Here is a 26,858-nt window from a genome sequence, read left to right on the forward strand (position 1 = left end):
CAGGCGGAGGAGAGGGGGGTGTTGGGGGTGGGGGGGCGGTGGAGGTGGGAGAAGTGGAGGAAGATGGAGAGGACGAAGGCGGAGATGGCGAGGGAGAGGAGGGCGGTGATGATTGTTTTGGTGCGGGTTTTGGTGAGGCGGGGGATGGTGATGCTGATTCGGATGCGTTTGAAATCCATGGGGGAGTGGATTTGTTGCTTGGTTGAAGTGAGATGGAGCTGCTTCTGCTTTCATCAATGGCGGATTGGATCAAGATTGAAGTTGGAGGTAGTTAGTTGCGCGGGAGTTGTTTGTGAAATGACGGAAAAGGGCCTGCGCGTTTAGTAGAAGGATTATTCTTGGAAATTGGAGACTTTAACATTGTCTTTATCAAATAATGGGGAGTAATTATATTTCGACGATATTTTCTTTTTATTCTATTTTATTAAATTTGCATTATAACTTATGACATCTATTATCAAGATCATTTTAAAAGACAGAGCTAGTGTTATAAATCAAATTGTGTCCTCTCAGTTTTAGTTTAAATATGAAAAAAAAAATATTCATAACTCATTTTCTAACATTTAAATTATGTACTCCATATTTATCATATAACTTACAATTAGAGTTGGGAGTATGATACTTATTCATAAATAAACACTGATGATATGGCCGAGGAGATAGCCCAGCCCAATTCGTAGGGCCCAATAGAGGCGATAAAGCCCTAAAATCAACTTCAGTGTGCAGCATTGTTCATCTTCTTCAATCAAATTTAGCGCAGAAATTGCAAAAATGGGAAGAGAGATGACCAATCAGAAGCCGCAGTCGGAGATGTCTTACACCGTCGAGCAGCTCGTTTCCGTCAATCCCTACAACCCCGACATCCTTCCCGATCTCGAGAACTACGTCAACGAGCAAGTAAGCCGCTATTTTGCTTCACCTAGGTCAATTTCGATGTCTGGGCATTTCCAATTTTGGATTTTTTCACTTGGGCTTCGTTCGACTTGTTGCTGTTTTGCTGAATTGATAATTAGATGAAAATGTGATTTTTTTCACCTAAAATGTTTCGCTTTGATAATGTGATTTTAGGTTTCGTCGCAAACCTACAGTTCGAATGCGAATCTGTGCCTTCTGCGTCTCTACCAGGTTCCTTGTTTGGAGAATTTTTTTTGTTTGCATCATTGATGGAAGTTGTGATTGTGATTGATTTTTACTCTTTTGCACAATTGAAACCCTACAGTTTGAGCCAGAGCGGATGAGTACTCAGATAGTTGCTCGCATTTTGATTAAGGTCAGTTGAGTGTGTTTTTTAGATGCAGAGAATTATACTGAGTATGTGTTGTGCATTTGTGATTAACAAATTGATGTTTTACACAGGCACTGATGGCAATGCCGGCCCCGGATTTCAGTCTCTGCCTCTTCCTAATTCCTGAGAGAGTGGTACTTTATCTATCTCTTTAGTCTCTCAAACCACAGTTACTTCCGAGTTTTGCCTTACTTCAAGTCCAAGAGAGCTTTAGTAAAAGACCTAGCATGTTTGCACTATGCTTCATGTTTGACTGGGAAGCAACTTCTGAATATGAGAACTGAGTGGGTGCTTGGGTTATGGAAGGGAAGGGGAATTACAATTGGTATGGTAATAAACAGGGGATAGTTGCTTCCGTTCCTCCTTCACCCAATGCATTAGACAAAGAGTACTTGCGATATAATAACCAGATCTTTCCCTTTTAACAATCTTATCAATGTAGAACATGATATTTATATAAGTTGGCTGATGGAACTATGCATGTTTTACTTTTAGTTGCTGTATAACTTAATGCATTTTAGCTAATGGAAGATCAATTTAAGACTCTCATCGTTCTCTCGCACTAGTTGGCTGATGGAACTATGTATGTTTTTACTTTTGTTTCTTTATATATTATATATCATCGGGTGCATATCATTGCTTTGTTTCAAAGGACATAAGTATTCTAACATCTTGTCCTGCTTTTTTTGTGTGGAACCATTAGCAAATGGAAGATCAATTTAAGACTCTCATCGTTCTCTCGCACTACTTGGAGGTATGTTTATCATCTTTTCTCTACTTTAATCGCCATGAAACATGCTCCTTTTGGTCATATGCCTTGTGAGATATTCATTTGTTAGAAACGTATCATACTATGTACTTCTACTTCATGCACAGACTGCCCGATTTCGTCAGTTTTGGGATGAAGCTGCTAAGAACTGTCATATATTGGAGGTCGTACCAGGTATATGGAGTTGGCCACTATTGTTTCTTTGATTCCCCACCACAACATTGTGCATTCTCAGTGCTTGCCTCTGCTGTAGTTTACTGACATGCCTAGCTTAATCAGGTTTTGAGCAAGCAATCCAAGCATATGCAATCCACGTCCTTTCAATAACTTATCAAAAAGTTCCCAGAACAGTTCTTGCCGAGGTATGATTCTCTGCCTTGAAGCACCCTCTTTTGTAAAATTCAAATTAATATAAAAGCTTTTATATAACTCAAGTAAAACATTTAATCCATTCCATTTATTACCAAACATGATTAAGATGTTTTGAATGGCTGGTTATTTCACAGGCCATCAACATCGAAGGTCTGGTCTTAGACAAGTTCATTGAGCACCACATCACTAACTCCGGTTGGTCTATAGAGAAGAATCAGAACAAGGGTCAACTTATCATCTTTCCTCACAATGAGTTTAACGATCCAGAGCTTAAGAAGAGTGCTGCAGATGGGATTCCTTTGGAGAATATCACCCGTATTCTTCCCATTCTCGGCTAATCTCTGCTGTGGAGGGGCACAATTTGGAAGTGATCGTTCTTCTGAAGAGATGCGTGATTTTCTTGCCAAAACACTATTTTTGAATCTAATATGGAACTATAGTGCTTTCATTAAAGAAGACCTATTTGATCTATTTTCAGCTGTAGCATATTATTATCATGTACGAGGATTAAATGCAAAATCTTGTTATTTGACTGTAACTTCTTTTTTCACTCTATCTTCACCTTTCTCAAGCAAGAACCAATTAGGTTGAAGTCACATGATTCTTGCTGCACATTTTTGGTAGGTTTGAATTGGGTGGTCACATAAAGTGTCAACTTCCCAACTATATAGTTTGTGCCAATCATAACTTTTCTGCTAATAAATAAATCTATTGAATACCAAAAACAAGTTTGCAAGTTAAGAATTATTAGATCATATGTTTCATATCAAATCCTAGGAGCTGCAGTATATTGAGCAACTTTTATCAGCCAGAATGAGGCATTCAAACTTGAATACTGTAAGAATCAACAAAAGGGAGTATGGTTGAGAAACTTATTTGCAACGTCAATTGTTTCCACCAAAGTAAAAAATCCACAAATAAATGAAAAGAATCAATAATAGTAGCCCTAGTGCTAAGAAGGTGGAGCTCCGACCATTAGTTTATGATATGGATATATACACATATACTAGAGGTGGTGTGGAGGACTAAATATCAGAGCACATAAACAGAAGGGAAAGGAAAAAAGGAACAGAAAAGAGCTCCAAAAGAATCTTAAAAACTGTAGTCTATTTACTCTTTCAAGCTAAGTTATCTTCCCAGGTGTGGCCTAGCTTCCTTGCTGCCAACGGTTCCTGGAGCCGATAGCTATTAGTGCCGGAGACAAAATTATAGCCTTCAGTGGCAGATTGCTTCCCCGTAGGTCACCCAACGCACAAAACTATCAGAGAAGTCTTCGAGAACTTCATAATTTTGGGCTTCAGTGTAGCCAAGCTCAGTCCCGGTGTGATCTCTACCCTGCATTCGTAAAAAGTAGAACCAGTGCATCCAGTGTTAATGCCCGGTAGATGTCATAAAGTCAGAGTAATCGGATTTCTCAGTTTGTATAACAAAATTTCAGTGCTTTCAAAAAGTAAACAACTTAAGGCTGACTTCTTAATATCATATAATTCCTACACAATTCCTTTCCACATCTCTGTAACTTGATCTTTAAAGCAAATACATGGGTGGGTAGATGAACATTACCCTTCTGCTGGATCCACATTCACTGGTGGATGCCGTGATTTCACTAATTGTTTCATTGATAACATTTTCTGATGATAGCAGAGCTGTTGGAGATGCTAACAGCATTGACCTGGGTATGGAAAAAGAGAAGGGTTAGCTCATTAAAATTCTGAAGGGTTCACAGTCAATTGCCGAGAACCACTGTCCACTGCCAACCATTGTTTATGATACTATTCTGGCCTGCTGGGTAAGCCCCAAATAAAACTATGTAAAACGTGGATAAAAATTTGAGCAAATATTTACTATTTAAGTACATGATACATGGAGATTTTGAGGAAGTATTCATATATGAGAAGTCCAAATTGGATGTTACATCAAATCTGGACTGTGTTGGCCGATTTAGAAAGTGTGGTATCATATATTGAAAATTTGAGAAAGTATGCTCTCTATCCGAGTCAGTGATGAGAAGTCCAAGATTAAGAAACCACTCTATCACCACAACCAGAAAGAGAGAGATGCAGGTCTCACAAAAAAAGAATCATGAACAACCATCTGAGAACAGCCTTAATGAAAACTCTAGCAAGTCAATATATATCACGATGGATGAGCTACAAGTCCCATTAATAGCATGGAAGGTGGGTCATTCTATAAATGGCATGGATAAAAAACATAACAACTAAGATCATACGATGGGAATCAGAAGTAATACGTACTACACATTCCAAATGAATGGCCAGCCCTATGTTGTAACAAATGAAGGGAATAGAACAATTTAGAATGATATCAAGGTATACAACTTAGGATTGGAGTGAATACTGCTATTAAAGAATGACAACAACAATTTATGTCCATTACGGACAAGGAAATTTAGAGAATAATCACTGCACCGCCTTATAATTATGTCAAAGAGAAAATTCATATTACTATGTATAGAAGAGTTACCTTTCTAATAGCTCTTCCTCGCATGAATTTCCAGAGGAAGAGAGCCAATCTAAGTCAACAAAGTTTGAGCAGTCAATTGCATCCCCATTTTCATGTTCAAGGTACCTTACTCTTTGCATTTCAGCAAAAAGCTCCCTGTTAGGCATTGGAGAAGTATCACTGCAGAAATGACAAGATGATTAATTTTCTATAAAAATAATATAACAAAAGGAAGAGTTTTCTGATTCCGAAGGAATCTATTATTGATCGAGATAAAACAACAAAACATGGCATTTCCAAATGTAATGAACATACATGAGTTGTATACATGTCAAGGAAATGCATAAGAACCTTAGGATGATAATGATATTCAAGATACAGTAAAGAAAAAAGAATGATATTCAGGATAATTGGGTTAAACGCCTAAATTACATCAAATCCGTCATTCCCCGCATATTTTGACAAGGGCTAGACAAAGTGTCCAAGTATATTTGAGTCCATGGCTACCACAAGAATATACAAAAACCTACTGGAGGGCAATGCAAAGATGCAAGAGAACTTTTGAGCAATGGAGTGAGTTATCCAAACAACACAGCATATTTTTTGTGATAATTCTAGGAAATAGCTCGTGGGTACTAAGGCCGTCATCCTCCAACATGAAGCCTCCTACTGGAGGGCTATGCAAAGGATACAAAAGTGTTGCAATAATACTGATCACTTAACAAATACATGCTGTGCAAGGTTCAAGCAATCTTGCCCGCATAAAAAAACATTATAAAGCATCAAACCCTTAGGAGAGTAATGCACCTCGAATATGCTAACTCGCTTTCTGATGTACACATATTTGGTACAGACTCGGAACTAATCTTGCTTCTTCTATCCGATTCACCAGGGAAACCAGCACTGGACATAACTTTATTAATGTTTGGTGTAGATGAGGGTGAATGACTTTCACGAAGGATGTTCCCATCTGACCATGATCTTTTGAAAAGTGACCTAGAAATGCAAACCAAGAGCGAGTGTCACCATGAAGACTGCCACCAGCACATAACACACAATATAGTTATAGAAACTACATCTTGGACATTTCGTATGTTGTTTTCCCTACTGATTTTAAACTTCACCAATTAACACCACACTAAATGAATGGCATGCCACTCTTTGAGAATTGAGATCAACAGGTACACATCATATTCCCCCTTTAAACATCAAGAACCTAATTCAATTACAACTGGAAGCAGACAACACAGGATATTAATATTCACTAACAGACTGAACTAGGATCAAGGATCCAACTAAGGTCAGTTGCCTGTCATTGATACTTCTAATTGTGGTTAAGAGAATAGTGCAGTGGACAAAAATATAAGCATACTGAACATAACTAAGAGTTGTACAAGTAATAAAATAACCACCCACATATGCACGTTTAACTTAATAAGCATCACCATAGTATCCTAGCAGATATGTAGCTAGGCACTCTGGTTATACCTTCCATATTGATCTGAATTTGATTGTCCATTTCTTCCCACATTGTAATGCTGATTTGAATCAAGCTCCCACAAATCAGGTTTATCTGGTTGAGGTTGAAAATGTCCCAAAAATCTGCTCCATGATACAATCAGTTAACTTAAGTAAAATTGTGACATAAACCTTGAAAAGCATAACAGACAACTGGTGCAAGAAACAAAATATTGAAGTTAACTATTTACAATTTATGGAGGATGTCAGAAATGAGAGAACTACCTAATCAGCTATATTACTGAAATATCAAAGTCACTCTACCATCTCATTTCCAATTTAATCTCTAAACATGGATAAATATCTTGAAAACGCATAAAACTATGAGAGCTTTTAACTCACACATTAATTGCATTTTGTTTCTCTCCATCCAAGTATGCATTGTTATAATATCTCTGGAGTGTGCGGAAAAACTCCTGTGACTGTGTTGCTGCTTTCCATTGGCCTCTTCTCTGAGAGAAAATCTATGATAAAACAAAATTTCGACGTGTTAATAGGTAAAACAATTAAAGTCCTAGCTGAAAGCAAATTCTGGCAACAAGAAGAAATCCAAAACATTCTATTCCATCTTCTCCCTCTTCTGGAACTACCAATATCAGAGAATAATTCAGTTTTTATTAAAGGAATAGAGTGGTTATGAGGACATCTAATTTGGAGAAGTGTGCAAGTACAGGGACTCAAAATTGCATATGCCTTTGAAGAACACAAAGTTCACATACATAAACAAAAGAAGCTTTTACTTGGTGATATTTACAGTTATAACTTGAAATGTCTCAATACGAATACCCTTGACTCGAAAATTTTACTTAGTCAGAGACGCTGGATTCAGTACTAATACAAGTCATGATGCGATGTTTAAGTACAGCTTTATAGAGAGTACCTAATGTGTGGATATATTCTGTAGTTAAGGTTGAGGACTGATATTAGTCCCCTTCCAACTATAAGATTATACAGACAACCTTATCATATAAACACCCAATGGCCTTCAACCAGATATTAAATACATAGGCTTTCATCATTGCACAAATAGCTATATTAAAGAACTATTAACAATGCTGAGGAAAACAGTAAATGAATCCAAATATATGAAGAAAAATAATAGAACATTAACTTACTTTGTTGTGAGCAGCAGAACCACCGTACTGGTGTGCTAGAGTATCACCCATTCTCTCATAACATCCCATCAATTCTTCAGCCAAAGGATCATCAAGGTCCATCTTTGTCGAGTTCGTTACTCCCAAGGCATGCAACTGGTGCCCTAAAGCAGCCAAGCCATATGCATACTGCGCAACATTTGTGCGATCCAAACAATCTATGCAATTAGTCCGAAGCACTCCATTTTGGATCATTGGTGGCCTGACAGAAGGATTACTGTTTGTGCTGCTATTTCCCCCACTGGATTTTCTATCTGAGCTATCAGAATCCTCAGTCTCCTCATCATTATGCTTTCCATTCTCAGAATGAGAACTTGTTGAGGTAGCCATGCCAGGGGCAAAAAGATTCCTGCATTAAAACGCAACAAAGACTCCAATTAGCATCTATACTAAGTTCTAGTGCCAGTTATATTTCAAAGAGTAGTCAAACTATTCTGTAAACTATTTTGGGATCTTTCTTCAGCACACTGTTAAGAAATGCTAAAACTCTTTTTCAATGAACAGTTTACAATTCTAACTAGCATATGAAACATTAATACATTACTTTGAGCATAAGTATCTCTTTGAAAATAAGAATATCATGTACTCTCTCCTTTCCAGAAAATAGTGCATACTTTGTCATTTTGGGGTGTCCCATAAATATTAAAATAGTGAAAACTTCTGGGCTTTCTTTTTTTGGAGACCTTTCCTTTATACTTTATCCTCATTTTGCACACCAATTTACAAATAACTAACATGGCCCACAATTATCCACATTAACTAACATAAAAGCCAACACAGGGGGCACGATGGACATAATACCAATAAAGGGGAAGCTGATAAAACAATGATATCTAAGAATAACATTGTGAGGAAAATAGAAATGTCAAAGAGAAGATTATAGTTTGGTTACACGTGGAATGTGCGACTTACTCATTACTAGGGCATTTAAGTTGTCCCCCTGATAGCATCTCTGGTGTGGCTTGACAATAGAAAAAACCTGTTAGCGTCAAAGCATATGTAGCCACCTTTCCCAACAGTAGCAATACATTTGCAGATTTGCTGGAGAAAATCAGAAATAGAAACATCAAATCAGATCAATAACATATGCACATAACCAAGAGCAATACAAAATTGAACATTAAATACCTTCGAGAATGTTTATTCAGATCCCAGTGGAGAAATTTAAGACGCTTCTCCTCAGAAAGATCCCTATTTATTACTTCAATGGCATTGGCGAACTCTGTGCGAAGAATGGATTCTCGCGGTCTCTTTTCATTTGTCTGTTAAACAAAAAATTTGAAAATCAGTGTCTATATACACAGACATGAACATTCTATGTATAGAATTGTTTCAGCGAATACAGATGATTAGGCAGTTATTATAACTTGGGCCTTGCAGAAAAATTTGTGTGTGCCTTGTTTCTATAAAAACACTAGAATGCCAAAGCCAAACATATTAAATTCTCTTGCCTTAATCAAATTCAAAATAATGATGGGATTCCCATATCTATTGGCAAGATTTTCAAAATGAAGCCTTGTAGCTTCATATCTTTGGTCCCTCTTTGACACTACAAAACAGAAGTGACAGCTTAGAGATTATATGCATCTCTCATAGATATGAAAAATGAACAAATACAAATCAAGTAATTGGGCAAACATACATATAATATCCGGTTTGATATTTAGGCGGGAGGTTTCTTGTGACCAGAAGAGTGGTATTGACCCACGATTTTGGACCACAGAACTAATTTGCAAAGGCAGTCCTTCTGGAACATCCTCGGTTAAAATTTGCTCAGTCTCAACATCATTTGCCACTCTGCCCCTCTCATTGACACCTCGCTTCAGATATCTGCATTAATTAATTTTAGCTTCATATGGAAGGCTCAAAAGGACAGAATTCTCAAAAAAAACTCTACCCTGACAAATTTAGAGGTGAAAAGGGCAGAGGGAAAAAACTTAGAGAATAACAAGCGGGATGTGAGCAATGATTCAATATGACCTAACTAAGAGGAGCATTATAAGTTAATAAAGCCTAAGTTATGCAACAAAACATTTGTCCTGTCAGGTAAAGCACCACCACAAAAGCTCAAAAGAGCTATTTCTTTCCAATCTCAGTGTTCATTGTATCCCAAGTGATAGTAACAGTTGATATATGTCATACAGACCTCCACAGTGTATACGATATTCATAACCACAAATGAGAAAATAATAAGTTTGTTATTAGAACACTCCTACACCTCATAACCAGCTAATGAGTGTCAAACCACTAAGGATCCAAAGCTGCTTTCCCTTTGAGTAGCGCAATTTAATTTTTTTTTTTTTTTTGTATTTTGATTGAGATTTGTCAACCCTTAATAACACTTGACTTTATGGAATTAGATATCATCCTAACACAAGCATGCTTCTAGCAGCACGTGCCAAAAACATCTGTATGCATTTCTTTTACAATTTTTTTTATTTTTTATTTTGGGAGGTGGGGGGTCCAACTGGCCAAAATAAAACAATATCCCATACTGAGAAGTAAATCAAATGAGGGAGTTATGCATAGTTGCATGCTTAAAGACGAATAAATTTAAGATGTGCCACGTCCTGCATTCTGTGTCTATTAAAGCAGTAGAGTTTGAAGATCCTCGAAAATAGATAAATGCATGTTTGAAACAAAGTGCCATAAGAGAATATGTAACTTGGACTCGACTTATATACTCCAAATTTTGACACTTTTACAGTTGCAAACTTACCTAGTGCCAGCATAATGTCGGGAACGCCTGGATATTAGAGTCAGCTTGAGATCCCTCCCTGATATAGAAAGTGTAGCCTGGGTTGGGTTCATCAAGATCATGCAATCACAATCAGATTCTAAATACTTGAAAAAGGTAAGCAATGGCAAGATACAAAATCATTTAATAAGCACAATTATTGTGATTAAATGGAGGTGAAACGGCAATACCAAATTAATATATAAGATTGATGAAATCTGGAAGTATATCTATATACTCCTATATATTAAGCCGGAGCAACTCATGAATATTGTGCAACCTCACCTGCTTAAAAAAGCCATAGACCAAGGCAACAGTCCATACAGTATTCTGAAGAATATTTCGTATTCCACGAGTCAGAAATTCATTCCACACAAACATAGTTTCGTACAAGACTTGCCCAGTCTCATTATCACACATGTTCCTCTGGAGACTTCTCATCACATGGTAGGAGTAACTAAAGTAGAAATCCTTAGTAAGATCCACCATGCACAAGAGCTTCTTGTATCTATGTCACCAATAAATAACAATGTTCACTAAACAATTAAGCAGCAAAATATCCAGAAATGCATATTAGGTATACAAAATCTTTGCATGGAACATACTGGGTATAGAAAATACAAACAAAAAAAAATTATGTAAAAAAAATTTAGTTTTTATGAACTGCTTATGAGAATTTCGCTGAATAATAAATAGTACAGTAGTATTATATTCAGGAAAATTTTCATGTTGCGCAATCAAATATCAAACAGCAGGCAACAGTTTAGGTGACACGAGTTATAAGTAAATCCTGTTTGGCTTTGGCCTAAAGAAACTTAGAAGGAAATAAAGCGAACTGTGGGTTAGCAATCATTTAATAGAGCCCTACTTGAGCTTGACATTTGTTTACAGAGTAAAAATAAGATATTAAAAAGTATAATAAAAGTGAAGACGATCATTTAAATAATAAATTCCCAAGTTCTCGATACATGTCCAAATTCCGAAACTAGGGAGTGTTTGGGATCAACAATTATAAAATCATAGGCATAGATATCAAAGATCAAAGCAACCAACATTCCACCACACTGAGGATCTTAAATCTCAATTCCAATACAATAACAATCTACCACATAGATTATTTAGTTTTCTGCAACCATTGTCATATCAGTAATGTCTTGTCTAGGGAGAGTGGTGAAAACTATCTGGCATAGAAGACATGCGTCCAACTTATTTGGACAAGAATTACTCTCTTAATTCTCTCAGCTTTAGTAGCTTCCATTCCAGAATCCATGAATAAAAAATTGGACAAGTCCAGTTATGATGGAAACTAGTACATTACATTGAACTGAAGATTGACAAGATCCACTTCATGTCACTACTTTAACAAGACATACTTAAGTATTATAAAACACCTGCTCCAACTACAAAAGTGCATGGCATTCTCGCATGAAAATTCCTATACCCCCAAAGTACTAACATCATTTATTAGAGAGATACTAAAAATAGTTATATCATTTTAATAAGAAGTGATCATAAAATAAAATAGGATTTAATGAAATGGCTCACAGCTTGTCATCTAAATTAAAAAGAAATTGTTTTAACGAGCATATTACAAATGCAGAGAGGTTATAACCTGTTCTCATTCTTATAGTTGACCATATTGGCTCTAACTGCCGAATTTGGCAAGGGAATTATCTCGCTTTTGGATATAGCATACACATTGTGACCACATATTACACCGATCTGCTCCCTTTTTGTTATGAGCACCATGTAATATGGCCCAAGAAATTTAATGAATCCTGAAAATGAAAGATGAGAATGGATTATCAAGACTATCATCGATAATCTTAATAGGATACAATCAGCACTAGAACGCACCAACGATGCCATAACAAGTAGTAATAAATTTAAGTCCCCCAGTAGCTTTGTTTCCTTCATGTATTCTTCTTAAGAGATCTGAGCACTCCCGCTCACTATATGTGGCAGAATCTTCAAGAATGTTAAGCTCTGATGGTTCCAACCTATCAATTTTCAAAATTTTCCAGAAGGTTCTAGTTTTGTCCCTTCCTACCATATAAAAATTCTGCAACCAAAATAACAAAATATAATCAGATGTAGATAAAAACCTGTTGATTAGAACTTAGAACGTTGGGTTAAGAGATATTCAGTACGGAAATATCGGTGTACATCCAATTGAAGTAACTATAAGGTACAATTTTGATGTTGTTCCAAGGGAATGAGAAATTGGATGCATGTAAAAATAATCACATTTTCAATATTGGCACAGATATTTCAGTTTATCCAACAATTCAATCTAACAGTTGAGCCCTTTCAATTTCAGCACATGTGAACAATCGAACTATATTCTCAGCAACTAAAAACACGAGCCAGTTATAGGTTACAAAAGCATATAGTTCAAAATAGTATCTATTGGTACTCCAAATGCCAACACGTTATGGCAAGTGCTTTATCTAACCGGTGAACCTAGCACACAGAAGGAAAAAGTAGTATCTTTTCACTTTATACTAAACTAAGCACTGCGTGAGGGATTTAAGTAAGACAAATACGCAAGTTTTCAATCATGTCCAGACCACATCCAGAAATTCAATTAATTAAGCATGTAGCTAGACATCGATATTTATTCAACTTCGAACTTGCGTGTTTGGAAGTCGGGAACACAAATCCAGCAATCCAAACAACATTTTTTATTTGACAAAACGAACACAATAACAATCAAAAGCTTCTAAAATATCTCCGATTCATTTAGAGAAATCTCACAGCATGTCATAATCATATAGCATTTCAAGATCAATAAACAAAGAATTTAATTTTCACTGGATATGCCACCAACAATCATAAGCTGAAAAGACAATACCATACCGATCGAGTCTCATAGAGCCTGAATTTCTGCATCAACCCCTCAGCAGGCGGCGCAGGAGGCGGAGAATCCGGCTGAACTTCATGCTGTTCTAGCTGTACAATATTCGACACATCTTCCATTGCTTTCCAAATATTCTTCGCGAGCCCCGAGCCTCGGGCTCGGGAATCAATCACGCTGGCATTCAATTACAACTCACAACTCTCCCTCTACTTCCTCTCGCTACCACCACCGTAGGCTGCTTCAGGTATAGCATTCCCCGACGAAATCAAAATCATACGAGCTTTTGACTTTCTTCCCCAGCTTTTCCACTACCGAAAACCTAAATTCAACAGCAGCAGATACGTGAATTACAGAAAAACAGTAGCTGATCTTCAACCGAGGCTATGAGACTGAAAAATCCCCCATAATTGAAACAGATTCACGCATCATTTCCCCGAAAAAAACACCTAACCTTCACAAAACTAAAACAGATGAAATCAAACGTGCCTGTAATAGCTGGAGCTCACAAAAACACAACAAATTTGGGGCGAATAGGTTGAAAAACAAGGAAATTGGTGGAGGAGCTGCGAGGAGAAAATTTCTGCTTGATTCAAATGATGATTGCAATGATGATGACGATGAACAGAGAAGAGTGGTTCCAGTTTTTGATTGATTCCTAAAACAATTTAAGAGAGAGGAGAGAGAGAGGGATGAACAGCTTGGATCTGCAGAGGCAAAATGAAAACCACAATTTATTTGGTGATGAATAATAGAATATGCCTTTGCTTATATCTAGCTATTCTTCTCTATCTATTTTGCCAACAGATAATGATTAAAAAATAGGTTTATCATTAAATTAATTGAAATATAAATTTTTACTCCCAAAAACTATATTTTGCCCTAGCTATATGATGATAGTTTTTTGTAAAAAATTATGTGCATGTAAGTTGGATATAGTATAGTGAGATTCAAAGATGCAAGAGCATGCACGTCAGCGTGTTTTTCTTTTAAAAATGCGCGCATTTTAATGCTTAGTTTCATAAATACAATGAGCGCGCGCATAATTTTCGCCTGCGCTTGCAAATTAAGCACACATAGGTTAGCCAGTGCCGCATAGCTTTTCATTTTAAGAAATCTCGATAATTAAAATAATAATATGTTAAACGTTTTTGCATGCGCAATAAAAGCTTCGAGTGGAGAAGATAATACGTGAATTGTGTAAGTACTTAAGATTCAAGTGTTTTTCTGCGCATATGGTACAATTGTTCTAAGCATTCGTATATAGTAAAAATGGTGTAGTGAATGTTACATTTATAAATTTGTGTCAAATATGTCATGGTAAATCTTACCTTTACTGATATATCCACCACAAATTTAGCCACAAAATTCATTAGGATATACTTAAATGGAGTATAAAATAATGCAACCCCACAGAATCTATAAAATTTTTGACAGCAAAAAGTGAGCTAAAATACATATTAAAAATAACTACTCATATTAAAAGAAAAGGCCATGAGAAATTATTACTTGCATAAAGCAAGTCTAATTCTTTTGTGAACAATGTGGGTCTTATTAGTTATTATAGTATATTACACTCTACATTTTACATTAATTTACAAAAAATGGAAGTAATTAATTATTTTAGATGGGCAAAATTTGGGAGTGAGACAGTGACTAGTAATTGGTCATTGGTCACTGTTTCTATTTATTATCTAAATGCATTGCATATATTTTGGACATAATCTCTGTATTACAAAGATTAAATTTCTAATAATTAATAAAATAATTATATTTTATTTAAATAATATGCGATAAATTATAGAAATATAATAGTCCTATAAAATATACTACTAAACATTTTCCATTAACTATCATCAAACTTTCTCTTTCTCATTGAAAATCAAACTTTCAAATATATTTTAAATATTTAATTACTCCTTCTCGATCTATGTTGACCTCTTTTTCTTCTTTTGTTGTTATACACATTAATCAAAACTCGAACAAAGTTAAATATGATCTCAATTTAATTAACAAAATTCATGTACCACTATTTTTATTGGTCTATATATTATTGATTTCATATAAATTTTATAAAATTACCTATATATATTTATATATCATGTAGTAACAATTATTATCTACACCCAAAATACCTACCAACCAAACAACATTAAACTTTGCTGTACACTTTCCTCTGCCGTGGCAATATAATTTTATAATAATTCAAGATCTTATTTTTTTAGTAAAAAAATGTTTATTGTGGCAACTCACATCATTACAACTCAACCCCCTTTACCAGGAACAGGTCAGAGAAATTAGTAAATTAAATCATGGAAACGTGTTAATATCTCCAATTGACCACATAATCCAGCTAATTTTTGTTTGAAAATTCTCATAATCAAAATCAAAATCAAGCCAAAAATTATGATTATTATTAATGGAGGTCAAGGCTGAGTACCTCAGCAGTATTCCACGTAACATCTGTGAAAATACGCTAGAAAGTCTCATAATAAATAAATAAATAAAAAGAAGAGAAAAGTTAGTGTATAAGATATGTGACATAAATATAAAATGTGATTGATAAATAAATTTATAAAAAGAGAGAAAAGTTATGAGATGTGTGATCATAAATAAAAAAATGTGATTGCTGCTTGTTTAGGTTTGAAATAAATAAAAAGTGTAATTCAATGATTGAGGGTTTCTATATTTTTGGGTGTGGAAATTGAAATGAAATGAAAGATGTGAACATGAGGCCACGTCTAGAACCTTGGAAGGTAATATGCTTTCTCTCTCTTTCATTAATTTCACACACATACACATCTCCAATAATTGTCTTCTTAATTGATATCACGATATAGGAATTGTGGTTATTGGTGAATATTTTGATAAATATTTATTATAGTATTAGATTGGATTGAGATTTTGTAGATAGTGTATTATGAAGACGACTTGTGGGTCGAATTGTTGATTATTGAGACCTTATTTTATGCAAATATAGGGAGAGTGTTTGAAAACTACTAATTGTTTTAGTTTGGTCGGTATTTCATTTCAAAATTGATTTCATTTTATATTTGTAAATGAAATAGTATAGTAGTATTATTTGTTTTTATATGGTGAAAACGACAAATAAATTATTGAAACAATCGAGAAGTCTGAAACTATGGAATTTTAGACAAAAACTTAAGATGCATGCAACATCACAATACACGCATCTCCACTCGCCTCTTCTTCACCGCCGCATCCTCCTAGCCCCTCATCTTCCCTCTCTATTTGTCGCCGACATCGTGGGATACTCCTATGTGGTGAGACTCGTCTAGGTAAAAAAAAATGTTCAAACACTAGCAGAAGAAAAAAGGTTTTTGGTTGTAAATTTGTACTACATAGTATTTCTAATTAGTTGTAGGAGTATATGTGATGCGAGTAAGTGAAGAATGTGTATGCATAAAGAGCAAATGAGCATTTGTAGATTGAGAAATATATACTCTGTAAATTTGTAGCACCACTTATTCGATTATTAAAATAATTGGGCAAGTGTTGTCACTTTGTAATATAATTAATGCATGTATTTAATACTTTGTTTAATAAAGCATCATCATTTTGTAAATCTCACTAATATAACAATGAGCAGATCTCAAATTAACAATATTGACCTAATTAACTAGCTCAAAACAACTTGTTATTTTGCAACCACGAATGCATGATCTAGTTTATTCATGATATAGTAGTATTTTTTAGTATTGTTACTAAACCAAATTGGATATAGTAGTATTCTAAAACTTCACGTGGAATGTTGGTTTCTAACCAAATATATTTAAGTTTTAGGTCCAAAAAATAATAAATAAATTAAAAAAACACACGCCGCGACAAAAATATCCATGCATATAGAGGGCTTAAGATTACTACTTAATTTATAATTATTGGAAAATTGCAATGAAATAATATATATTGTACCACTTGTGGTGTGCAATGCAAACATATTTCACATGTTGATTCAACAAAATGTGAAAATCAGGTATCTTTCCTTTTCATCTTCTTCTTTTTTCATAGAGAGAGAAATTAATGTGATAATTAATTAAGATAGTGAATGTAGCCTGCGGAGACCAGCCCCAACATAGCTTAATAATTGCTAATTTACTTTCCCATTAAATAATGTATGAATATGTTTGTTTACTTTCGTTTTCCTTTCAATGTGATCATGTTCTTCATCAAGTCAGATGATATAGGTAACAAAGTAGGTACAAAATATTTTTATCTTAATGTCACATTCATATTCCTATTAATTATTCAACTCCCAATCGCCATTTGGCAACTACATATATACGGTTGCTTCATATTATCATAGTAGTATATAATTAGGGCCAACATTCAAAATGATTGTTGCTTGAGAGTGTATAAAAAATTAAATATAATCAGGTTAAAACAACATAGTTCTAATTATAAATACAATGCAAATTAGGTTGTTTCTGTATGGGGAAATATAGTCAGTAGTACGTCCGGACCACTAAATTTTTATTTTCCGAGACGCGGAACTCTGGAGATTCTATTATATAAATACAATTCGCCCGCAGGGGCGTAGCGCAGTTGGCAACGGAGGGGCAGATCTTGCTGCAATGAGTATGAGTTAAAATCTCACTGCTGTCGTGTCACAAATGTGAGGCCTTGGGAGTGTAGTTGCTTCCATCTCTCAGACACAAATGTGAGGCCTTGGGAGATGGGCTCCTGGTAGGGTTAAGACCTCGCCCTTAACGGGCTACTACATACCCTGATTTAACCTCTTCACATGATGTCGGGCCAGAGTGGTGGAGCTAGTTGCTTCCATCTCTCAGGCACAAGTGTGAGGCCTTGAGAGATGGGTTTCTGGCAGGGTTAAGACCTCGCCCTTAACGGACTACTACGTACCCTGATTTAACCTCCTCGCATGATGTCGGGCTGGAGTGGTGGGACTGCCAATGCGACAGAATCGCCTTTTTTGCTGCAATTATATAAGTACAATTTCATAATTACACATTTATTGAACATTTTTAGAAAGAACTTTTTACTAATATTTCTTTAGAATTTTTAATTAGGCTGCAGCCCAATGAAATCCAATCTGTAACCAAAATTTTAATTGGGCCTTAACTGAAGGCCCACATTTCCTGTTTCAATTTATTAAATGCAAGGGTAGAGTTGTAATTTCACTCCAATTCGCGAAATAGCAACGGTTTCTCTCTCCTCAGATGAATTAACCGCTTATTTCAGTACTAAATTTCCCAATCGCAAAAGCCCTAAAAACGAAAAATTTCATCAAATTGAATTTCCGATTTGACGGATTAATCATCAATCGGCGCCTGAAACTTGCTCGGCGATGTCGTCGAAGCGCAATCACAAGGAGAAAACCGTGCGGCGCCACCAGTACGGGTTTCCTTCACCTTCTTCGCTGCGATTATTGTGCTTGCATTCATTTTTACACCTTTTTTCCTGCATTTCGCTTGCCGTTGTTGTGATATAAGCTCACAATTTAAGTTTTTCGAGCTGGTTTGATGGAAAACGCGAGCTCTTTTAGTGCCTCGCTGGTTTCATAGTGATGATTGAATGTTGATTGATATTGCACTTGTTTGTTATAATTTGTGGAGGTGGTTATGTTATGGTGTAATTGTGCTGAGAGTGTGGATTTTTTTTTTTTTTTTTTTTTTTTTTTTTTTTTTTTTTTTTTTTTTTTTTTTTTTTTTTTTAGTAAGGAGGAGAAGCCGGAAGAGCCTGAGCTGCCGAAATACAGGGACCGAGCTAAAGAGCGGAGGGAAGATCAGAATCCAGACTACGAGATCACTGAACTGACGTCGTTTCATGCCGTTGCTCCTCCTGGAAGTGTTGATATATTGTGAGATGCTCAACATAACTGGCTTCAGCTGTAGTTATGCGTGCTCTTTGTATTTTAATTTACTTTCGTTTCAGTGTGTTATTATGCTTGTCTTCTTTTGTTACTCAGGTCTGCTGATGCGCACAAGTTATCTATTGAGAAGAGTAAATATCTTGGAGGTATGAGGCTTTAGATGGTTACGCAGTTACTTATTTCGTCTGAATTTTTGTTGTTTTGATAGTTAGTGCTTTTGGCCATGTTTTGGTGGCAGCCTGTGTTTCTGTTTGAGCTAGACTTACATGTTTCATGTGAAGGTTCTTATGAGTGGCTGATTATGTTATTCAGGTGATGTTGAGCACACTCATTTGGTCAAAGGGTTGGATTATGCGTTGCTTAATAAAGTGCGAAGTGAAATTGATAAAAAGCCCGATGCTGGAGAAGAGAATGATGGGAAACCTAAGTATGTTACTCTTTTCAGTTCGTTAGAGGCTTGGAATCTGTTTCTACCCTTTCTTACATTTCTTTTGTGGCTTGTTGGGTCCTCTTAGATTTCTTCTGGATTACGTTGTTCACACACACACACTTACTTTTTTAAAAAGAAATGGCTTGTATCCTAACTAATAAAAAGGCCCCATGTATATATTATCAGATCTATTTGTTCTGAAAAAGGAGTCTTTTTTCATAAGCCAACTGGGTCTTGAATGGAAATGCTATCTTCATAGTTAATTGGTCAAAGAATAAAGGACTACTTGGTGAAAAAGTTCAGGCTTGGTACTAGTATTTAATTTCTTAATCCTGTTCATTCATTCTGCGTTTTACTTGTGTATAGAGTACAAAAGGACGATCAGCCTGTAACTTTCCGCACTGCAACAGCAAAGGTGCATATTTTCTTTCTTCTGGGGAATTTGGTTTTTGAAGCTACAGCTGGATATTTGTTCTTTGAACTAATTGTAGTGCTCTTATAACAGTCAGTTTATCAATGCATAGTCAAGCCACAAACAGTCATCAAGACAAATGAAATGTTCCTTCCTGGAAGAATGGCTTTTATTTTTAACATGGTAAGACATTTAATATTTGTAGGGTCCAAGCAATTCACAGTTTTTACTGAAATAAAAGAGGTGAAAACAATTTTTTAGCCATCCATAGTTGGGTAATCGTGAGCTACTTGATTGATCCTAATATTGCAATGATGCTACGCACAGAGTGTCAATGAGTCCCTTTTCCACCATTGCACTTTGTTATGATAAGATAATCCATCCTAATAGCATCAAAGGATCATGATCTTGATTCATGCTACCGAAATTATTATAGTTCAGCTAGCCTCACAAAGACTTAATGATATATTTTATGTTCACCATGCCATTATGTTAATGTTTTCTGTTGTACCATGATGGACTGTGCATCTATGCAAGACTGATCTGGCAGCAGTTTGGCTGAGTGCTTTCATTTGCTGACATATTCGTTTGATATTGAAGCCTAAATAGTGTCTTGAGTAAAATTGCCTTGTTAGCCATGTTAAAACAATATTTTGTGTTACATGTATGTCAGGAAAGTGGGTTCTCTCATGACATTCCAACAACTGTCCACAGAAGTAAAGCCGATTGTCCTGTTCCGGAGGTATTTTAGTCCTCTTTTTTTTGTTGGTTTTGTTTTGCCTTTTTTATGACTGTGTATAATACCATGCCATTCCTTTATCTCCAGGAGATGGTTACCGTGAGTGTTGATGGTTCAGTGCTAGATCGAATTGCTAAGATCATGTCATATCTTCGCCTTGGCTCATCGGGGAAGGTTATGAAAAAGAAAAAGAAAGACAAAGATGGAAAAGGTGTTTTATCAAGCATTTGTTGAACTTGTCTAAGCTGTTTCCTATTTCTATAGTCATAAGACGCATTATAGTTTATCTATTAAACCACAAACATATTCGATCTTGGAAGCTTGTTGTGCTTTGCTATTTAACATCGGTGTAGATTATCTATTAAACCACAAACATATTCGATCTTGGAAGCTTGGTGTGCTAATGTGCTATTTAACATCGGTGTAGATTATCTATTAAACCACAAACATATTCGATCTTGGAAGCTTGTTGTGCTAATGTGCTATTTAACATTGGTGTAGATTAAGTAGATAAAGAGCATGATTGCAAAATGGAGTCAGGAAAGAGAACAATGATAGCACAAAAATGTGCTATCTAACATATGATTGTCCTTATTTTGATACTGTCACACAACAACCATTGTTGCTAGTTTCTTATTTGTCTTTACAATCTTCTATTATTGTTGTGGTTCTTTTGACTTCCTTTCTGATATCTCGCAACTCCTAAGCTTGCCTTTCCATTCCCTATATGTCTTGCTGTGCTTGTTCTAACATGACCTGTAATTTTTAGGAAAGAATTTTTCTGTTCCTAATGGATATGAGGAAGATGAAAGGATTTTGAAATCTGAGTCTCTGAAGAATCAAAATGGTGGAGAAATCCGACTGCCACCACCTCCCCCACCTCCCAGAAAGAATTATCCTGACACGAAAGAGAAGGTGGAGTCGCCCATTGTTAGGAAAGAAGAGGAAGATATTTTTGTGGGTGATGGTGTAGACTATACTATTCCCAGTAAAGATATGAGCCACAGCCCAATTTCAGAGGATATGGAAGAATCTCCTCGGAACAAAGAGAAACAGTCCTACTTTGCTGAGCCTGCGTATGGTCCAGTACCACCTGCTGAGCTATCTCATGGCTGGGAACAAGCAGTTAGTGCATGTTATTTTTTCTTTCTCTTTTGGACTTCTCTGATTTATTTATCATTTGAATCTTAACATTCCGTTTGTCCATGACACTTCAGTTTTATTACTCTATGCTTCTCAATGAGTTTCATCTTTGCTGCTCAGGATGGATACGAGGCTTTGCAAGCACAAGCGTTGGCTAGTGGCTACCAAGGAGAGTGGCAGAATTACCAATATGCTGAGCAACTAGCTTACCCTGAGCAGTATCTTCAGCAAGACATGCAGGCTTATGATATGCAAGCTCAAGCCGATCCAAATGCTCTGCAGGATCCGCGTTTCATGACCCAAGAAGAGAAGGATAGGGGCTTGGGATCTGTGTTTAAGAGAGACGATCAGAGACTTCAACAACTGCGTGAAAAGGATGCCCGAGAGAAAGACCCTAATTTTATATCTGATAGTTACTCTGAATGCTACCCTGGTTACCAAGAATATAACCGTGAGGTTGTCGACAGCGATGAGGAAGGTGATTTGTCCAAGATGGACATGGGCGGACGAGTAAGTTTTTGCTGTTATTTCTTAAAAAGTCAATTACACGTATAGACAAACACAAAAATGGAAGAAAAATTTCTGGATTATAAACAATCCCATATAGGAACTCAGAACAACATTCTGATGGTCCAAATCTGAAACATATGTGAAACACTCTGCCTAAGCTGATCCATTAATAGCCGTAGAATGATCATATCATCATTCTACGAATAAGTATATGATACTCCTATAATATTTGGTACAGGCAAAGGGACGGCTTCACCGGTGGGACTTTGAAACGGAAGAGGAATGGGCTAAATACAATGAGGAGAAGGAAGCAATGCCAAAAGCTGCATTCCAGTTCGGTGTGAAGATGCAAGATGGTCGGAAGACCCGGAAGCAGAACAGGGAACAGAAGCTCACCAATGACCTGCACAAGATAAACAAACTACTCGCTCGGAAGAAGGCCGAGATGGGTGGCGACAAAAATGATGACGGCAGGTCGTATGGCGATGAAACTCCGGGAAAGAAGCTAAGGATATGATGCAACTTGTTACACATATATATTTGTATTATGCCATTTCTAGCCAGTTTTCTTCTTCCCATTTTTTTTGGTTTTGAGTTTTTTACTTGGATATTTGAATTCTGATTTACAGTTACAAATGATGACTACTTGATGAGATATGCAGCCTCATCTTTTCTACTTCTACAAGATAATTCTACCTCTGTCCATGATCAATAATTTTAATGCAACACAAGTTTTAATGCAAAATACTAGTACGAAATAAATAAATAAATATCGGATTTCGGTATACTGAAGAAGGAAAAAAATAAAATAAAATAAATAAATATCGGATTTCGGTATACTAAAAGGGAAAAAAAAAGGTAAAGAACATTTCCCATATTCATATCCATCTACACTGTAATCTAGTGATCTTTTAAAATGAAAGTTGAAACTTTTTGATACCTTTGAATGCCCAAATTTAGTAAGTTCCATGAAGGTTGGAGTTTGGGCACATAAAAAAATAAAAAATAAAAATAAACAAATGACGTGTCAATTTGAGGCATTTGCCGAAATAAAATGTTTTCTTGCGCATCATATCTTCTCTTCACAAACGCAAACATCAAAACCCAAACCCCCAAATTGCCAAATCCCGATAATTAGGGTTCGTTCAATCTTTTCGGATTCTCTTTTTAATCATCAATTAAATCCCAGTTCGGCAGAATTTTAGTGTTTCAATCCATTATATATTCATCGCCTTAACCTTGGAATTCAAGGGTCCCAAAATTCGTTGTCGTCTCTGTAAGTAACATCTGTTTCTAGTTTATACTATCGACTTGATCGTATACATGGCGCGGTATTAGTTGCTTTATGCATATTGTTAACTTCTATTGAGCCTTTCTGAACTCTCAATTTAGGTGGATTTGGTTGCAAGTTATGAACTTTACGCTTTATTATGTGCAATTTCTTTTTCTGTTTTTAACTTTGGTTGTTTTTCAGAATTATGGTGATTTTGTAGCTTCTTCTGTTGATATTTATTGTTTACATGCAGCATTAGATCCATTTATTTCAGATTGCTCTTCCACCACTTAGCTAACTTCGAATTTGTTTGGTTAATACGATGATGTTCATTTGTTTTCCTTTAGCTATTTCTCCTTTATCGTCTGAGAATAGACTGGATTATGATTATAAATTTGCTTTCTTTTTTTATATAATTTGCCTTTTTTCAGGTGTCATTTCCAGTATCTTTATTGTCTGTTTACCGTGGGGCGTAATTCATGGCTTCAGAGGGGAAAGTTTCGTATGCGTCCCTGTCTAATATGGAAAAGGCGAATACCAAGTTTTCTTATGTAGATGATTTTGATGACACTCCCTGGCCACCGCAAGAAGGCCATAATGCGGAGGTGTTGAATCATAAAGTGTCATATCCAAATCCGCTTGATTCTGATGATTTTATGGATCGAGGTTATGACTCGGGTGAGGATCAGTACCCACCGGTGTCGAGAAATGGCCCACCTGAGGTGAACTTGAAAAATGTTATGGGTGGGATATTTGCCATTCTTACTGGACGGAATAAAGATCATTCTGCTGTAAGAGGTCTCCCTCAGTTGCCAAGTTCTAATGTATCATTCCTTGGATCTGCAAAGGATGGAGAAACAGTCTTGCATTCTTCAGTTTACATTCCGAGTGCTCCCCCACTTCTTGAGCAGAATGCTTTCAATTATAATGCTTACAAAGATGTCCTGGAGGCTGAACCACCGGAATGGCTTCCAGACAGCTCGACAACAGTTTGCATGCAATGCACTGCTCCCTTTACAGCTTTGACTCGTGGTAGACACCATTGTCGCTTTTGTGGAGGCATCTTTTGTAGGGTGTGCTCAAAAGGGAGGTGTTTATTGCCTGCCAAGTTTAGGGAAAGGAATCCGCAGAGGGTGTGTGACACTTGCTATGATAGGCTTGATCCATTGCAAGCTGTATTGATCAATACCATCAGCAATGCTTCCCAGGTTGCAAAGCATGATGTGATGGATTGGACTTGCTCGAGAGGGTGGTTAAATCTTCCTGTGGGGTTGTCCATGGAGCATGAAATATACAAGTCGACCAATACATTGAGGAACTTTTCGCAGGTTCAAGTGTTATTCACTTAAATGCTCTTTAAATTTCTAAGAATGATGTTGACCTGTTCTTGTTTCTTATCTTACTATTCGATCTTAAGAAATACTGAAATAGTATGTTGACTGTGTTCTTGGTTGAGTCTCATGACTTTTCGTTGATACAGCTTTTCATCGAACTTTAGCCATTGTTGATGAGTGAAAAGTTTTTCCTCATTAAATGAAAACTCTATCATCTGTAGATGGTGAAACTGAAATCATCTAATGAACAGGTGGCTAGGTTGAACCCGGAGAAGTCCATCCCTGCGGCTGTTTTGAAAGGAGCAAGAGGATTGGCAATCTTAACAGTTGCTAAAGCTGGTGTGTTACTTTCTTATAAACTTGGGACTGGCTTGGTTGTTGCCCGGCGATCAGATGGGTCATGGTCGGCACCATCTGCCATTCTCTCTGCTGGTTTGGGATGGGGTGCACAGGTATGCTTGTAGACCTCAGGATCTGTATATATGTTGCATACTTTCTTTTATGAAATATATAAATTAATTTACCTGTAACAAGGAACTAGAATCAATTGTCAGCGAGTTTAGTTAAACTTTCATATCTGTGATTTTATTTTGGTGAGAGCTCTATGTTCCCATTCTCTTTGGAATTTAAATTGTTTGTATGTATTCTGAGTCTCTGACACAGACTAGTGTTTCCTCCTAAAAAGCTGTATATTTGAGCCTGATTTTTTGCTTGTTATTCACAGGTCGGGGGTGAACTCATGGATTTCATAATTGTGCTGCACAACACCAAAGCTGTGAAAACATTTTGCAGTCGCATGCATTTTTCTCTTGGTGCTGGTTGCAGTGCTGCTGCTGGACCAATTGGGAGAGTTGTTGAGGCAGATCTACGAGCTGGAGATAAAGGGTCCGGCATGTGCTATACTTACAGTTGTAGTAAAGGTATGATCTCTTGGTATCTCTATCTGAATGGTAGCTAATAGTTAAAACGTTCATGGGGTGCAAAGCCCCCTAAGGTTTTGCACACCTTTAAAGTGTTATTTGCACCTTGTTCCTTTGAACTAACCACCGTTGCCTTACTCAAAACAATTTCAGACTGAAATCATCATTTTGTTTCAAATTTGCATTTTGTACTCAGTTGAAAGCTGTGATATGAACGAATGGATACATGATGTTGTCGACAAGTTTAGTGACCATAATTGATGCAATATCATGAATATAACTTGATTAGAAATGTTTGACTCTTTGAACACTGATTATAGAATTCGATTCTACCCCAAGATTGGGAGCTCAAACCAAGAGAGTTAAATAATGAAATGTTAAAGCATTGAGTGTACACTTCTGCCAATATCGATATGTTAACAATCATATACAGGAATAACTCACCATATACTTGGATGGGAATGTCTCAGGTGCATTTGTGGGGGTCTCGCTCGAAGGGAACGCTGTTGCAACAAGAATGGACGCAAACCTTCATTTCTACGGCGATCCATACCTAACCACAGCTGATATCCTTCTTGGAAGTGTGGATAGGCCAAAGGCTGCAGAACCATTGTATGCTGCTCTCAGAGACCTTTACTCCAAGCTGTGAAGCGCTAGTCCTTGCCCGGGCCGGTTCGCGTATAGTATAGTGCTTGCTGGTGACATGTACATATCAGATGCTTATATTTTGTTCATCTACATTTAAAAAATGCTCATAAACTTGTACATAAATTGGTTTATGTTACTAGTCACATACTTGAAGTACTACTCTTCTCCTAAAATATATATGAAGATTTCTACTATTATTTTTATTTAGGATCATTAGATAGTTACAACACTTATATTGATAAATAAATATAAGTAAATCTTTACATTGTTATGTGTTTTAGATTATGTTATTTAGATAAAGGTCGAGTTACAAAAGTATCCTCAACATTCACATAAGACACGAGATCTATCTGCTTTTTGCTATAAATGGTAAAGATCACATTATATAAAATACTAATATTGGGGATCAATTATTTATTTGCTTTTTGCATTATAATTTGTTT

The 26,858-nt window shown here is 36.2% G+C and overlaps 4 protein-coding genes across 6 annotated transcripts; 3 read left to right on the plus strand and 1 right to left on the minus strand.

Annotated features, from left to right (window-relative positions):
- Positions 1–712: 712 nt before the first annotated feature.
- Positions 713–2,964, plus strand: LOC125192990 (eukaryotic translation initiation factor 3 subunit K-like). Its single transcript, XM_048090681.1, has 8 exons — positions 713–897; positions 1,069–1,125; positions 1,220–1,270; positions 1,357–1,419; positions 1,989–2,039; positions 2,162–2,228; positions 2,334–2,416; positions 2,561–2,964. The coding sequence occupies exons 1-8, from the start codon at positions 772–774 to the stop codon at positions 2,762–2,764; spliced, it is 702 nt and encodes a 233-aa protein (XP_047946638.1). The 5' UTR covers positions 713–771; the 3' UTR covers positions 2,765–2,964.
- Positions 2,965–3,284: 320 nt separating this feature from the next.
- LOC125192988 (phosphoinositide phosphatase SAC3-like) lies at positions 3,285–13,890 on the minus strand. 2 transcript variants are annotated; one of them, XM_048090677.1, is made up of 17 exons: positions 13,610–13,890; positions 13,158–13,477; positions 12,156–12,360; positions 11,911–12,076; positions 10,584–10,806; positions 10,281–10,357; positions 9,204–9,391; positions 9,013–9,110; positions 8,690–8,823; positions 8,474–8,602; positions 7,523–7,910; positions 6,750–6,871; positions 6,378–6,491; positions 5,697–5,885; positions 4,911–5,069; positions 3,990–4,098; positions 3,285–3,761 (listed from the first exon to the last, which is right to left on the minus strand). In XM_048090677.1, exons 2-17 carry the CDS (start codon positions 13,275–13,277, stop codon positions 3,642–3,644), a joined length of 2,541 nt encoding a protein of 846 aa, XP_047946634.1. In that variant the 5' UTR covers positions 13,278–13,477; positions 13,610–13,890; the 3' UTR covers positions 3,285–3,641. The 2 variants fall into 2 exon arrangements, with proteins under 2 accessions (XP_047946634.1, XP_047946635.1); XM_048090678.1 differs by lacking the exon at positions 5,697–5,885.
- A 4,473-nt stretch (positions 13,891–18,363) lies between these two features.
- LOC125192989 (suppressor of mec-8 and unc-52 protein homolog 2) lies at positions 18,364–22,895 on the plus strand. 2 transcript variants are annotated; one of them, XM_048090679.1, is made up of 11 exons: positions 18,365–18,528; positions 18,851–18,994; positions 19,103–19,152; positions 19,319–19,433; positions 19,803–19,851; positions 19,942–20,031; positions 20,522–20,590; positions 20,675–20,798; positions 21,357–21,712; positions 21,851–22,240; positions 22,479–22,895. In XM_048090679.1, exons 1-11 carry the CDS (start codon positions 18,482–18,484, stop codon positions 22,755–22,757), a joined length of 1,713 nt encoding a protein of 570 aa, XP_047946636.1. In that variant the 5' UTR covers positions 18,365–18,481; the 3' UTR covers positions 22,758–22,895. The 2 variants fall into 2 exon arrangements, with proteins under 2 accessions (XP_047946637.1, XP_047946636.1); XM_048090680.1 differs by lacking the exon at positions 19,942–20,031 and having other exon boundaries at positions 18,364–18,528.
- Positions 22,896–23,307: 412 nt separating this feature from the next.
- Positions 23,308–26,618, plus strand: LOC125196573. Its single transcript, XM_048095142.1, has 5 exons — positions 23,308–23,516; positions 23,945–24,841; positions 25,099–25,299; positions 25,572–25,767; positions 26,238–26,618. The coding sequence occupies exons 2-5, from the start codon at positions 23,993–23,995 to the stop codon at positions 26,414–26,416; spliced, it is 1,425 nt and encodes a 474-aa protein (XP_047951099.1). The 5' UTR covers positions 23,308–23,516; positions 23,945–23,992; the 3' UTR covers positions 26,417–26,618.
- The last annotated feature ends 240 nt before the right edge of the window (positions 26,619–26,858 follow it).

The sequence above is a fragment of the Salvia hispanica genome, chromosome 6, assembly GCF_023119035.1.
Source record: "Salvia hispanica cultivar TCC Black 2014 chromosome 6, UniMelb_Shisp_WGS_1.0, whole genome shotgun sequence".
In the NCBI taxonomy this organism is placed as follows: domain Eukaryota; kingdom Viridiplantae; phylum Streptophyta; class Magnoliopsida; order Lamiales; family Lamiaceae; genus Salvia; species Salvia hispanica.

What these genes read in the sequence shown, in the direction of transcription:
- LOC125192990 (XM_048090681.1), top strand. Translation starts at nt 772, where the DNA reads ATGGGAAGAGAGATGACCAATCAGAAGCCGCAGTCGGAGATGTCTTAC. An exon ending in AGAACTACGTCAACGAGCAA is followed by an intron (nt 898 to 1,068) that starts GTAAGCCGCTAT and finishes ATGTGATTTTAG; the next exon opens with GTTTCGTCGCAAACCTACAG. An exon ending in TTCTCTCGCACTACTTGGAG is followed by an intron (nt 2,040 to 2,161) that starts GTATGTTTATCA and finishes CTTCATGCACAG; the next exon opens with ACTGCCCGATTTCGTCAGTT.
- LOC125192988 (XM_048090677.1), bottom strand. Translation starts at nt 13,277, where the DNA reads ATGGAAGATGTGTCGAATATTGTACAGCTAGAACAGCATGAAGTTCAG. An exon ending in CGACATTATGCTGGCACTAG is followed by an intron (nt 9,392 to 10,280) that starts GTAAGTTTGCAA and finishes TAATTAATGCAG; the next exon opens with ATATCTGAAGCGAGGTGTCA. An exon ending in TATCAAACCGGATATTATAT is followed by an intron (nt 9,111 to 9,203) that starts GTATGTTTGCCC and finishes TCTGTTTTGTAG; the next exon opens with TGTCAAAGAGGGACCAAAGA.
- LOC125192989 (XM_048090679.1), top strand. Translation starts at nt 18,482, where the DNA reads ATGTCGTCGAAGCGCAATCACAAGGAGAAAACCGTGCGGCGCCACCA. An exon ending in GAAGAGTAAATATCTTGGAG is followed by an intron (nt 19,153 to 19,318) that starts GTATGAGGCTTT and finishes TATGTTATTCAG; the next exon opens with GTGATGTTGAGCACACTCAT. An exon ending in TGGCTTTTATTTTTAACATG is followed by an intron (nt 20,032 to 20,521) that starts GTAAGACATTTA and finishes CATGTATGTCAG; the next exon opens with GAAAGTGGGTTCTCTCATGA.
- LOC125196573 (XM_048095142.1), top strand. Translation starts at nt 23,993, where the DNA reads ATGGCTTCAGAGGGGAAAGTTTCGTATGCGTCCCTGTCTAATATGGAA. An exon ending in GTTTGGGATGGGGTGCACAG is followed by an intron (nt 25,300 to 25,571) that starts GTATGCTTGTAG and finishes TGTTATTCACAG; the next exon opens with GTCGGGGGTGAACTCATGGA. An exon ending in TACTTACAGTTGTAGTAAAG is followed by an intron (nt 25,768 to 26,237) that starts GTATGATCTCTT and finishes GGAATGTCTCAG; the next exon opens with GTGCATTTGTGGGGGTCTCG.